This window comes from Dermacentor silvarum, chromosome 4 (assembly GCF_013339745.2).
Source record: "Dermacentor silvarum isolate Dsil-2018 chromosome 4, BIME_Dsil_1.4, whole genome shotgun sequence".
NCBI lineage: Eukaryota > Metazoa > Arthropoda > Arachnida > Ixodida > Ixodidae > Dermacentor > Dermacentor silvarum.
Window position 1 is genome coordinate 37,955,847 of NC_051157.2, and position 14,605 is coordinate 37,970,451.

General features: G+C 45.5%; 1 protein-coding gene and 1 pseudogene across 5 annotated transcripts in view; both read left to right on the forward strand.

The window, feature by feature from the left end:
- LOC119449804 (protein cycle) overlaps positions 1–4,724 on the forward strand; it is a 32,894-nt gene extending 28,170 nt beyond the window's left edge. For all 5 annotated transcript variants that reach the window (XM_049665449.1, XM_049665448.1, XM_049665450.1 and 2 more), the window contains one exon: positions 611–4,724. In XM_049665449.1, the coding sequence (XP_049521406.1) occupies positions 611–678 (68 nt within the window). In that variant the 3' untranslated portion in view covers positions 679–4,724. The remainder of the gene's footprint in view (positions 1–610) is intronic.
- Positions 4,725–13,180: 8,456 nt separating this feature from the next.
- Positions 13,181–13,359, forward strand: LOC119451154 (U2 spliceosomal RNA; annotated as a pseudogene).
- The last annotated feature ends 1,246 nt before the right edge of the window (positions 13,360–14,605 follow it).

The window sequence follows — 14,605 nt, forward strand, 5'->3', positions numbered from 1 at the left end:
AGTTCGTGTCCGCGTTCCCACACATGTGAAGATGGTGTGGCATGGCTCATACGCATTGAAACGCAGCGCAATTTCAGTGAACAGCTCCTTTCTGTTATTGTGCGCTCTGGCTGCCTTGCATCAGCACACCTGGCCACGCAGCTATGGTGTGGTACAAGCAACTTTTAGTGAGGCATATTTGTCATGCGAGAAAGTGCATTTTCATTCCTTCTTGTTCTGATCTAACAGTTCCAAAAATATAACAGTTGCATTTATAGATATTGAAGCTTTTGAAACACTGTCGGTAAATAAATACAAAGTGGTGTCTGCCAAAGCGTGTATGAGTGAGCGCAGTGAGCACGCGTTGTCGCACATCTCTTGTAGATGCAAACCACCATTCCTTGCGAGGCATGGCAGGCGCAAGGCTTGCGAGCTTGCACACATCAACAAGTGTACGTGCGGTCTAGCTTTAAGGTCTCGCAAGAACAGTCAAAGCGAGAGTTTTATATAAATCTACGTAAGGGTCTCTTCCGTTTGTATGCAGGAGTAACATACACTAAGAAAGGAAGGGTTTGTGCGAAAGTGTAACACTTTTCCTTTTCCTGTGTTCCCTTTTCTCCCCGTGCCCCAGAATCGTCCTTTCAAGACTCAGTACGGCAAGACGACGACGACGACGACGATGACTGCGAAGACACGTAGCGATACAAGGAGATACTGTCGTAAGGTATAGACTCGCACCCATGCGCCTGTGGACATTTCGTGGGAACGCCGCAGGCCTGCACCGCCGGAGTGTGTGTGCCAGTGCTTGTGTACCGAACATGGACAGAAGAAAACTGACGGCCAGTGCAATACAGTGCAGTGTGCAGTCTGGTCTGTGGAAGGGACCAAAGCAACAAGGCTGCTTCTGCTACTCCTGTGGGTGGCGGCCCCAGACTCTGTCTCTCTCTTTTTCTCAAGGCCACCACCTGCGCTGTGCTCTGCCTCTTGTCGCCGCACTCCACAAGGGGTCTTGTGGTCGAGACAAGGACATTGGGGGACACAGACAGTAGGTTGCATTGTGAGATCTTTTTTCTTCGTAGTTTTCTTTTTTTTTTTCCCTGGCCTTGTTTTCGTTTTTCTTTTCTTAGTGTTAATCATCCTGTACATTTTTTTTTTTTTTTTTGCAAATTTGTTGCTGCACAGGCATCAAAAGAATTGTTTTGTCCAAAGCAATGTGTGCAACTCCCTGTTTTGCGGTGCAGAACATTCTAGTCTTTCTCACATGCTTCACCGTTGATTTTTTTTTTCCTTTTTTTTATGATTATTATATTTTTACACCACTACCCATCATCTCCATCAGGATGGCAGTGTTGAGTGCAGTCCTTAAATGAAAGCCTTGAAGGAGCTATTTTCATATTGTCTTGTTGGGAAGATAACATGATATATATATATATACATATATATATATACACACACACACATAATATACTACCAGTGCTCAATGATTCGCGTTGTAGTCTTTGAATGTAGTTTTAGAATTGGACAAAGCTCAAATCAGCCTGTGGTTGCATTTACCAAGGATCTCTGGCTTTGGTGTAGAAAGTGTTTGGCATTGCATGACCAATGAATTAGCAAGAGGCAGCAGGCAAAGCACAATTCAGTGATATGTCTGTACGGCTGAGCTTTCACCCATCCCCAAACCCCATTGCCTGGACGTGTGAACATTCGGTGTTGATGCCAGTTTGAACCGGGACTTAGTGCAAATCATCACATCCCTCTCCCCCCCCCCCCCCCCCTCCATAGCGCCTTTTTACCACCCTATTCTTCACCCAGCTGTTCTGTTTTTGTGTACAAAAAGGGCATGCATGACAACATATTTAATATACATGTCTAGTGCAATCGGAGAGTGCTTGTAAATGTGCTCGTGCATCGTGATCACCTTCGTTCCAGGCAAGCTGTGGTCGTCACTCTTTTTTTGTGTGTGTTTTTGGCGTCTTGGCGTTGTTGTCCAGTAGAGCTACTGGAAGTTTGTTTCTCCTTAGGCTTGTTAATGTTTTTTGTTGGTTGGTTGAGGGCAGGTGTTAAAAGACAAATAACCATTGATATGCCTCACTCACAAGTTGTTTGAGGCTCTTACAGGGCCAGACAAGCTTCTCTAGATTATTCTATATTTTAGGGCTCAAGCACTGCCGGGCATTGCTTAAAGGGCCTTGTGCGGCACAATCGTTACTTGAGGAGCACTAGGAACTCTTCACTTTTGAAGGAAAGAGAGAAAAAAAAAATGTGGCTATTTTTTACTTGGGCTTTTTGAGGTGGGTTAGTTTGTAGCCAAGATATCAAAAGGCCAGATTGCCACTACTTGCTGCTGAGCTGTTGTCGCTGAATTGTTATTGAGCACTCCTTCACAGAGAAAGCTATGTGAAAGCGTTGAAAAACAGACATGAGCTTTGTAGCTTGATTGGAAGTCATAGGTTGGTGGTAATTTTTACCGTGGGAAGCGTACACGCATCGGAAGGGTGCTACATCACTGGAGCTTCTACAAAACACTGTTACCTTTTTGCGGCTTATAATTTTTAAACATGTTGATGTTTGGAATTTTCTTAAATGGAGTATTCATATTGCACTTGTAACATATTTGTATGTCCTTTTGAAGCATGCCTGTGTGGTTGTAAGGCACAACTTGTTACCTGGCTCAAATTTTCTTGTAAAGTCTAGTTGAAAGCATGTGAAATGTGTATAAAATGCCTTGTGATATATGACAGCCATTGTGTAGTTCAAATGAAAAACATATGGAATGTCATGTTTATTGTTTATTTTCTGCTAAATACATGTAATATTGAAAGATCTTTTGCATGCCAAACCATACCTAAAGGTTTTTTCTTTCTTTTTTTTCGTTTTTCTTTTTTTTTTTTAAGCATGCAAACAGTACGAGTATATCTGAGGCACATTGTGAAATTGGCTGCCGTGAACGTATGAAATGTTATGATGTAGTGCTTATTAAATTTAACTGGTTGCATGGTTCAAAAAGGAACAGGCTGTGAGACGCCCTCCAAGTCGCGTTATGCCTCGCCAGGCTGCAGCTTACGACACTGACAGTTTATAACAAACCTTTTCACGAGCTCCTGTAAATCGTTACAAAGTGTTTTTTCGACTGGGACAAAAATGAAAGGTGTGCCATTTATGAGAAAGCTAGAACTCTCGACCTTCTTTATGTGCATAGGAAGTGCAGAAGTGTTTTCATTTGGCAAGCAATGAAACAATATAAGTAAAATTTGTTCCATTGAAAAAAAATTGAATTTTAAATTCCCAGGAACTAAAAATTGGGGAAAAAAAATAACGAAGTTTTACAACCCCATATTCACAATAAAAACAGGCACTGCAATTCTGTAATCTGCGCCAATTAGGATGTGCAGAGTGGACAAAATCTATGTATTATTATTTGCCCTGTGATGTGAATAACTTGTATGATTTTTTTTGCAACACATACATAAACCAAATAACTGTTACATGTAATTTCCAACTTAGTACATTGAATTAATCTGCTTTACACACTCTAATGAATACAGTTTACAGAATTGCGTTCTTTGTTTATTGAGAGTTGTAAACTTGACTGCACTATTTTCACAATGTTACTGATTTAGATCAAACTTCTTAGAAGCATTGAGGACCTTGCAATAGTATGGAAACTTTGGTGAGTCGACAAAAGTTCATATTTGCTGCTTGTAAAATTGAGGACCTACATCGGAATCTGCTCCCAACAGACACTAGAATTAAACTTCTAATGCAGCAAAGTTTGTTCAGATTAGTTCAATTTAACCCAGTAGGAGCATTAAGTAGTGAGAGCATTTCTGCATCTTGCCGACATTCAATTGACAAAGTTGGAGTTAGCCCGAGCTAAAGCCCCCTCCCTCATAATTGTGTCACACACAATTGTGCTATTATTGATTCCACCATTAATGTCGCAACGTGTCTGGAGCATGGGATTGTGGAATGTTGCTTTTTTCGTCCACAATACTGTTGCAATAACTGGATTTGTACATTGCCTTAAGGTTAGAAGTGGCACAAATTACTGGGTGAATTGTGGGACCAAATTTTCTTGCCTCATGGGCCCACATTGTTTACTCACACAGAGGAACTTGCCCTTGTATTTACACATGGCATTCTTGCTAGAGATATTTGGACAGCATTGCTTCATTGTTCAACTTTTAATCCTACCAGACACATTGTATGTGTCTCGGAACGGAGATGCAGATTTAGAAGGTGCATGGCATTGGCTGTAGCTGTTGTGAGCTTGGTATGCTTGCTCAGAAATGGTCCATGAAAAGTTAGTTAGTATGCATTCTTACCTGCAACAAGACTGTCAAACAGTTGCACTGTCCTCCTTTAGGGACAATACCAATTTTCCATCCGTATAGCCCGAAACAAGATTTCAAGAAATTAATGTGCAAAAACAAGTGAAGTTAAAGTTTGGTGTTGGATGTAGCTTTTCCACATTTCCGTGAAGCCTTGTCATGAAGCAGATCTGAAAGCGAATCATGTAATGTGTGCTGCTAATTGCTGTAAAGCTGCACTACACTTCAGCAGAAAGCAGCAGTGAAATTAGTAACGATGGGATGTACAAAATGGAAGAGTGCTTCTAGAGCTGTGCTCTTTGCACGACATTGGTGCCAGGTTGCTTTTGTTAAGACTTGAAAGTTGTATGGGTTCGTTTCTGCAGGTTGTGTATACTTTTTAGCATGTGTCCACATTATACAGGGAATTTTTTTCAGACCATACAGAATTTTAAAAATCTCCTGTGGCAGATAGCGTAATTCTGGTTGTTGAGCTGGATTACTTTAGAGGCGGACATTACTTGTATGTAAAATCGAAATGCATAATCAACTAATTAACTTCTATAATTTATTTTCTTTACTGCGCATATTGCAATTTAAGAGTTGCAGCTGGCAAGTTTGCTAGGTGTATCCACTACTTTTCAGGATGACACCAGTTTCAATGTATTCATTCCCGAAGTGTGATACAAAATACATGGGAGCACCAGTTACTTTTGTGCTTCATTGCATAAAATGGCGGTTTGTTAAAAAAGTAAGTGGAGCAGTATATTTTTAACGCAAGTTTCATGGCGCAATCTCAAAACCCGTGTGATCCTTAGAAGTCATTCCAAGCGAATATGCCTTGCAAACTCGGCAGCTACAATTTGTAAATTGCAAAAATATTCCGTTAAAGAGCTCATAATTTTTTTCAAATCGATGATTATAAGAAACACCTCGTATGTACAGGAGCACATTGTGTTGGTGGTAAATATGTAGTTATTTCAGTGCTGGATACGAGCACCCACCTCTCAACTGCTGTTATCTGGGGTGGATGTCAGCAACAGGAACAGCAGTGATTACGTGTGTTGGAGGTGCCACTGTTGTTTCCTTTTTCTGGAGCCTCCACTTGCAAGCACATCATGACAGAATGCCAGCGTGGAATGATTGAAGCGAAGAAGACATGCTTGCACAACTGTTTGCACGCAGTCTACTTTACTGTAACCTCTACCAAGAATATCAACAGTAGTTTGCTAGAGAAATATATACTCTAGAAGGAGACTGTGTTGGTGTCATCTTGTGGAGCTCCCGCTTTAGATGGCTTAAAGCTGCAATGCTCATTCGGAAAGATGGAAAATGTAGTGACCGTGAGGAACACGTCATTGTTCGTTTTTATTAAAGTAGTACTGACATGATATTCCTGATTAATATCTTTTTTTCATTAAATGAACTTCATATCTTTTAAACCCTAGAAAAAATACTTACAAACCTCGGAGCACCTTAAATAATGTAATATAATATCTTTTCTACAGCCAGTTTTGGTCTCATTTCTGCTGTGTCATGACTTCGGGACATAGAAGGTAGTCGTGTGGGAGCAGGACATTGTGACGTTTTGACGCAATCCGACTCGCTCGGTCGCCTCCTGTGCTGCTACTCATTGCAACGGTTATTCTAGCAGCATAGCAGACAACCAAGCGAGCCGGAGCAAGTGCTAAAACATTGCAATATCCCGCTCCCATGTGACTGCATTGTGCGTCGTGACATTAGGACATAGTAGTAACATAACCAAACCTAGCTGTAGAAAAGCTATTATATTCAATTGTTTAAGGTGCTCTGAGGCTTGCATGTATTTTTTATAGCGTTTAGAAGTCCCAGACCTTCATTTAATGCAAGAAATGAAGAGTCAAAAATATCATGTCAGTACTTTAACAATGTGTCCACTAGGACAGCAGTTCATTACCCTGCAGAAATGACTGTGGGAGGCAGTTATTGGTGGTGGTCAGTTATTGGTGGGGGCCTTGCAGCAGAAATACCCACAAATTATGTGTGCATGCTTGTACATAAAGATTCGGTTGCAAGGCATTCGCTACACACAAGGCTATGTTCACTGCAGTATACTGTAGTATACCACCATCAATCTTTTCAACTGTGAAACTAAGGATGGTGAAGCATGCGAGTTGGAAGTCAACCATTGTAAGGGCATCTGTTCCAGTATTCTCCCCAAGTCCTTCCATTTCCACGCTGCTTACAGTGTCAAAGGAAGGCAGATAAAGGAAATCATTGGGATGACCTCTAACAGGGGCAGCTGCTGTAACCATATCTCGGAACTACAAGCTCGGAGTCCCAGTGGTTGCCATTACAGAAATAGCACGCCTTGCTCAAACCCCGAGACACTCCCGTCTTGGCAATTTCTGCCTATGCATTGCCTTGTTTCAGTGCACGTTTTTGAGGCAGGCATGCCAACATAGCCTATTTGTGTATGTTGCATTTGAAACACGTTATGACTATTCAGCAATTGTGATTTAAGCATTTGCACTGTGCGATTTCAAAAGGTGTGCTGCAAGCATTACCAGCAGTGTAAAAGGGACACTATAGGCAAATATTAAGCTTTGGTCATGAAAATTGCACTGCACATCATATTGCCAGTGAGAAGAGATTATATTATTCCTGTTGATTACTGGCAATCTCGGAAGTCATGCTGTGTGCTGTGTAGGTACTACTGCCTGCAGTGCATCATAGGGCTGTACAGGAATAGCACCACACTTCAACAAATAGAACAGACTTTCTTTGTATGACCCTCAGCGAGCGGTTCTATAGGAAAATGCAATAGATGTGGCCATATCCATTTCCTTTCATGTTCAAATCCATTGTTATCGACTTCTAGTTATTGCTTTGACCCACCACGGTAGCTTAGCGGCTATGGCATTGTGCTGCTCAGCTCAAGCAGCAGGTGCAATCCCAGCTACCACAGCCGCATTTAGATGGGGGTGAAATGCACACTCACTCGTGTACTTAAATTTAGGTGCACCTCAAGAACCTCAGGTGGTCAAAATTATTACGGAGTCCTCCACTACAGCGTGCCTCATAGCTGGATCGTGGTTTTGGCTCGTTAAACCCTATATTTAATTTTTATCATTTATAAACAATGTAAGGTACTCCGCTGAAAGAAAGCTGGTTTGACATTTTCATGGTGGTAGTGATAATCGGGTCATATATATGAAAGGTATGTTTTCGGCAAAACTGATGCTTTTAACTCTGGAGCACCTGATTTTTTGTGTGCACAAGAGCACCACTCGGTGCTCTTCCCTTAGCTTATACCAGTTGCTTAGCTAGCCGAGTTCAAGTTGTAAGCTATGCAAAAGCACACCAGAATGAATGGCATTACATGAGGCTATCCTAAATGCAGTAGCATTTGCATTCGAAACAGGTTAATTGTGTGCACAAGGGCATTCCTTAATACCCTTTGCTTATATCAGCTGCTAAGTTAGCCAAGAACATCTTAGCCTGTTTCACATGCAAGCGAAAACGCTCGCGATTCCTGCCGCCGCGGCGCAGAAACCTGTTTCGAGCGGTGGCGGCGGCGAGGTTCTGGGCGGCAGCGCAGCAGAACCGCTTCCGAACCAATCACGGCCGGCCTCGCCACGTGACCAGTGGAGGACTAGTGCGGGAAAACCTGCGCATAGGACGATATTTGCAGCGGTGGAAAATGCGCGGCGGCAATGCATGTGAAACGAAACCTAGCGGAAAGCTTCGCAGCGCCGCGCCGCTGTTCGCTTTATTCGCTCTATTGCTTGCATGTGAAACAGGCGTTATAGTGTTCGTCTGCTGCAAGTTTTGTGTTGCGCTGCTGAGCTAGAGGTCGCGGGTTCGATCCCGGCCCTGGTAGCCGCATTTTGATGGCGCCATAACGCTGAATCGCTCATGTACCGTGCATTGGGTGCACGATACACACACGGTCAAAACTAATCCGGAGCCCCCCACTACGGCGTGCCTCACATAATGAGATCGTGGTTTTGGCACGTAAGACCCCAGAATCAAATATGAATTTTTTTTCTGCTGCAAGCTCTGTACCTCACAGATGCGGCGGCGCTGCCAGCGGCAGCTTCGCGCTGGTGCAGCGATCGAGAGGCGTATTGTGATGCGATATGACTGCATGTTAAAAACGAAAACGAAGAAAGTGGCAAAGGATTCGATCAGACTAAAAGCGTGAAGAAACTCACTTGGAAAGACGGTTCACGAGTACTAAGAGAGGCGATTTTGCCATATAGCGTCGTGCGACACAACGACTAGCTGTGACGTCCCCAAGGTGTCTAAAAAATTGATCATGAATTTATACCCCTGTCACTCTGGCCCTTCCCAGATAACCATTTATGCTCCATAGATATCCATAGAACATAATGTTTTAGACATTTCACACATCACATATATATCTAGATTTATCCAAACGTTACAAATGAATACGTATATGTAATGTATACCATATTGTAAATCATGTGTGGTACGTCCGAAAATGCTATTTTTGTAATGTCGTTACAACATACATTAAACATCATTTGTGATCAGCAGCGCAACGCGCTGTAGCTATGATCTACCACGTTTCGGAACAAAAATTATTTGAAAGCTTTTGACGAGTCTTCACTGTCTAACCTGAGCATAGGGATCAGGTTAATTGCATTTCATGCGCAATAAAGGTTGGGAAACTTAACCTTTTCAAAGACCTTGTCGCATAAAAATTTAACTACAACACTCTTATTACACTCCCAACCAATATAGCATCGATAGCATAAATCATCAAGAAAAAATTAAATTCAGGCACCTGATATGACGTAGCGTGTACATCACTACGACGCAAGTATGAACGTCAGTAAGACATCGGCTGCTTGATATTTGCAAAATACATGTCAGTATAGGACGTCCTTTAGATTCCATGTCGAGACGTGGACGAATGGATCATGCTTGGATGCTGATAGGATATCGGTGGTTCACTGGGCTTGAAGCGCTGTCGAGTCCAATCCGGATTTGGTGCTTCTACACGGGCACTTTCGACCACGATTTTGCACGATCCGGATCCAGTAGACCGCGATCGTAGGCTGTCGTCTGCACCGTAATGCTGAGTGAACTCAACCAACTAGATCCGAGTTGTTGGACCAAGCTACCATTCTTGATCGCGGTCGAACAATTTTATCCGTATAATCGGGCTTCATCGCGATCGAAAGTGCCCGTAACGTTGCACTGATATTAACGATCGACCGACAGCCAAAGCGATTCAAACAGCCGCTGCCCTCCACGCTCAACACAACTCGCGGAGTCAAGATGCCATAAAGTACGGTCCGCATTCTTTTAATGCGCTAAGCATTCTTTTGTGTACCCCAGCAAAATCTGTCTGTAATTGCGAAAAGTGTCACACCCGTTACCTGCAAAATAAATGCCTAATTGGCGAAGTTAAGACATTTAATCGTTATAATAGTGTAAATGTAGATGTTTCGTAACTTCAGAATCGATAAGCAAAAAAAAAAAAAAAAAAAAAAACGCACAAAAAAAGCATTCTCGTCATGTCCCCTTGAAAGCTCACTTTCCTGCTTTACTGGTGTGCGTGCAAAGAAGCCTGCTTTGAGATTGCGAAGTATAAAAAAATGATAGAATAGCTCATTGGTAGATGTGATAATTGTGTAGTAGTAGATGATTGGTAGCCTCAAAAAAAAAAGGGGGGGGGGGAATTTGTGACGTCGCTGTCGCCACGTCAAGGTCGTAACAAAACAAAAAGTTCTGGTGGCAAAAACTAAAATACCGGTTGTGACGGCGTTTCGGCTTAGTTGATACGATATATCGGCAAAATAAATGCATAATTGGCGCAATTAATACATTTAATCGCTATAATAGCGTAAATGTACATGATTGGCAGCTTTAGAATCTATAAGCAAGGAACGAAAAAAATGTCGCAGTTTCGCCCGAAAGGCGAAGTATCGATTGCGATAGCAAATTAGTAGAGAGCTATTCGGAGTAGGGATAGTAGTTTTATCGGCTGCATAAACTTGGACACATTGGCTTACTAACTGAATTAACAATCGCGGTGTCAGCGCGCACAAGCAAACATGAATAGATCACACTGAATGACCGCAGCCAACTACTCAAAACGCTGGCAGCAAGCGCAGGTTCGCGCGGTCTATCGCTTCAACGGAAACTGAGCGGCGAATGCACAGCGCATACAAAGGACAGAGCCGTGTGGAGAAAGAGACGGTGCGGACGACCGGCATCCCCGGGCAAAGCGCAAAGGAGAAGTTGTTGGCAGAGGAGAGAGAAGCTGCCCCCCCCCCCCCCTCCTCCCGCTTTGTTGCTTTCGCGTGGGAGATTGAGTGGCAAGATACGCCTTTGGTGCCGGAGCACAGCGCCGCATCGCCTGAATACCTCCACGGTCTTTCGCGCGACATTCACGTTTGCTTTCCGCCGAGCGTTCGCTCTCCGTGATAGCGCGCGTCCCCCGCGCGCCTTCGCTCGCGCATACGCATACGGCGCGCGGCGACGATTTTATCGCCCTTGAAATCTATATGGAACCTCACGGCGACGGCGACGCCGACGGCAGAAATCCGGTAGAAGTGTCCATATAATTGCTATCGCAATAAAACATATATATATATATATATATTCTCGTTCTCGTCATGTCCTCTTGAAAGCTCCCTTTCCCGCGTTACTGGTTCGCGTGCAGGGAAGCCTGCTTTGGGATTGCGGAGTAGAAAAAATGATAGAATAGCTGATTGGTAGAGGTGATGTTTGTGTAATAGTAGATGATTGGTAGCCTTTAAAAACGCTTAACCTTGCACTGGGCCGCGCAACGCTTGAAACAGCAAAGCTGGGCGATCGTAGCCCAGCATTTTCTGCAAGTGCGCGCGAACCTTTCATCTTATTACTCATGATGATAATTTCTTTTCGCGCGTCTCGGACTTACGGCCGTCACTGCGCGTCGCATAGCGCAGCTTGCAGCACCGACACCGCGTTGCAATGTCGACAACGCGTTCCAACAGACCCGCTCCGTGAATGCGTCTCTCGCTCTCATATGGCGCGCAAAACCTCTTCACCTCGCAGAGCATGAGCGTGCGAACGCGCCAGCTGTGGACGAAGACGACGACGCTCGAACGCAATCATATGGCTCGCATAAATGCATGCTCTGCAAGCGTGGCTTGGTAGCCTATAGTGGTTACGACGCTCGCCTTGGGACCGGGGATACGCGTGCTCGAATCCCGCCTCGGCAAGAAAGTTTATTTCTTCATAGCTTCTTGATACGAAATTACGGCTGGCTTAAACAGCTTCGCTGTTAAAAACTAAGGAAAAGTGATGACGTCGCCGCGTTAAAGTCGTAACAAAAAAAAAAACGAAAAAAAGAAAGAAAATTAGGGGCAGCTTCTCGCTAGTGGTGCCAAGACTGGGCAAACAGCGAAGCTGGCGACCCCACCTAGCTTTATCTCGGTTCGGTCATGAGGTTATGCTTGGAGACTAGGTCACATTTTGTGCAAGATCACCCCGGAATCATCGACAGCCCAAGCAGCAACGAACACTCGGTCATTAAAGTATCTGGACGCTCAAACGTTTTTGCTCGGTTTCGCGGGCTCGTAACTCCGATCTGCGTTTCGCCGCCGCTTCGGCGGCGCGATCCCCGGGATCGCGCCGCGCTTCCTTTTCTTCGGGGTTCTTAGTCGGCCGCCCCATCTTCGCGGCGATGTGCCCGGCGCGGAGACAGCGGGGCTTTTATGTCGCCGTGACGTCACGGCTTAGCTCCGCCTCTGGGCAGCCCCGGCAACCACTCCGCACGGCGCGGTGACGTCATGGCTCGGCAAAGCTAAGGTAGAGCTAAGGCTAGGGAACTCTGCGCTGAGGCATTTTTTTTACTGAAAATCCAGGTAGCGCCACCGTCACTTTCTTCCGAATGAGCGGCCCCGCTCGCCAGCCGGACGCTTGTCGCGTCGGAGACCCTACCGCAGCTGCATGGAGCTTTGACAGGCGGATACTCGGTGGCGGTAACACTGAGATTATTCCCAACCAATCTATTGTAAATAAAATGGAAAAGGAGCGGCGGAAACAATACAGACGACGCAACAACGACGGTGCGTCGAGCAGACGACAGCTACTCAGCCTGCTAGCTCGCCTCAGCCAATGAGCGCTGCCGAAACAGTCGGAGCCAACGTTTATTGGCCGGAGATTCAGAACAAGGCGACGGCAGCGCCGCCACATTTTCCGCGTTTTTTTGCTTCACCCTCGGCGCTTGCTAAGGCGCCCGCTGGACCCACTCCCCCATTCTAGTGAAGCGATGCGGCGCGCACGATGACGTCACGGCTCACGCAGCTGTGGCGAGGCTCGGCGCGGTCGGCGCTACTGGAGCGAAGCGTTGCTAGGCGGCGCATGGTGACGTCATCGCCAGGCGGAGGTTTTGCGACGTACACTCGACGGACCATCCTCGAGCTTAAACAGCTTCGCTAGTTCACAGGGGTATGTACCATTGCACTTGGACCCTTTCTGCACTATCACCAGGATCGGCCCATATTTCGGCTTTCACCTGACGGCAAACGCCCGGGTTAAACAGCTTCGCTGTTAAAAGAGAAAGTTGTGGCGCGGCAAAAAAAAAAAAAAAAAAAAGTTGAGTGCCATTCCACCCTGAAGGTGGATTACCAGCGAGGCAGTGTATGTGGTGATTGACCCGCTCATCGACGGTGGTCTCCTTCAGCCGCCGCTGCGCCCATTCCTTTTTCTGTTCACGCCGTCGTTCTTGGTAGGCACGCCGTTATTCTTCAGATCGTACAACACCTGCCTACCCATTTCACAGTCAGAGCATCATACTGAGGAACAGAAACTTCGCAGAGCATGACGTCAAGAGACAGAATTAAGACACTCAGATTGGTAGTCACTAGTTTGAATACAGCGTAGACATGGCCGACACGTGTCAAAGTGTAATATCTGTTCTTATCAGCTTAATATCTGACACGGGTGGTATTTGGACCCAAGATATTAAACTTATTTTTGCAAGCTGGCGGAGTGCTTGAGGCCTGGTTCACCTCCACCGCGGGTCGGCCTGGTCACTGTCTTCGGGATTTTTGGTCTACGGACATCGATCCGCTGGAAACCAGCCATATACAGCTTCGCTGTAAAAATGAAAGTCTCAGTTTTGCCCACAAGGCGAAGTACCGACGGCGATAGCAAATCAATCGACAGTCATACAATTAAGGATAGTAGCTTTAACGGCCGTATAGATTTGCAAACATTCACTTACTAACTAAGTTAACAGGCACGGTATCGCCGCGCACAGGCAAACATGAACGCATAGCACTCGATTAGCACGGACAATCGTTGTCGAAAAGCTGGCGTGGCGAAGCGCGACAGCAGCAGCGAGCGAAGTGACCTTTGTGCTGTCTATCGCTTGAACGCAAACTGAGCAGCGAGAACGCAGCACGCACAAAGGTATGAGTCGTCGGCGCCCTCAACGCAGATCGCTTTCAAGATATGGCGCCCGGCCACAGAACTATGCAGTTGCTGCGAAAGAACAATGCCGCCCTCCTTACCCCCGGAATATAGCGCGGGACGGCAGACGGCACGCTTCCTTCCCGCTTTCCTCTCTTGCTCGCACGTGATTGAGCTGCGATCATCGGCTCCCCTCGCACGCTTTCACTCTCACATATAGCATACTGCATGCAGTGACGGTGTTGTCGCGCTTGCAGTACTTTATACGGAGCATCACGTCGACGCCGACGGCATAAATGCTCCTGGACTGTGCATATATTTGCTATCACAATAAAACACAAATACTGGTCATGACGGCGTTTCGGCTCAGTTGATACATCTGCATAATATATGCATAATTGTTCAAGTTAACACCTGTAAAAGTTATAAAGTGTAATGCTAGATGATTGGTAGCGATGGGTAGACATGCATTAGCTAGCTAAATAAGTAAGCAAAAGCAAAGTAGCAACAGTCAAAGAATGCTTGCGCATTAGTAGCCAATTCTCAGAATTTCAGTTTTTTATGCGAAAGCATCAAATGGCTCATTGAGCAAAAAAGCCGGCGTCCGGCGTCTGCAGCAGCCTAAATTCTCATTGGCTGCGACACCATGTCATGAGCCATCATGAGCGTGGCTGCGTGCCAGGTATTGCGTGAGGGGAGAGGGTATTGCCGCGACGCTATGTCACCCTCTCTCTCGGGAGCCTGGGTTAGCGGCGCGTTCCTCGTCCACGCAAGCTCTCGGCCTGTGTTCTAAATGCACCTCAGTAAAGCCAAATCAAAACGCTCCAACCGTCTCAACGTACTCGCTTGCCTGCAAGGTGCTCATAATTTGAAGGACCGCTCAGTGGTGTTCAATT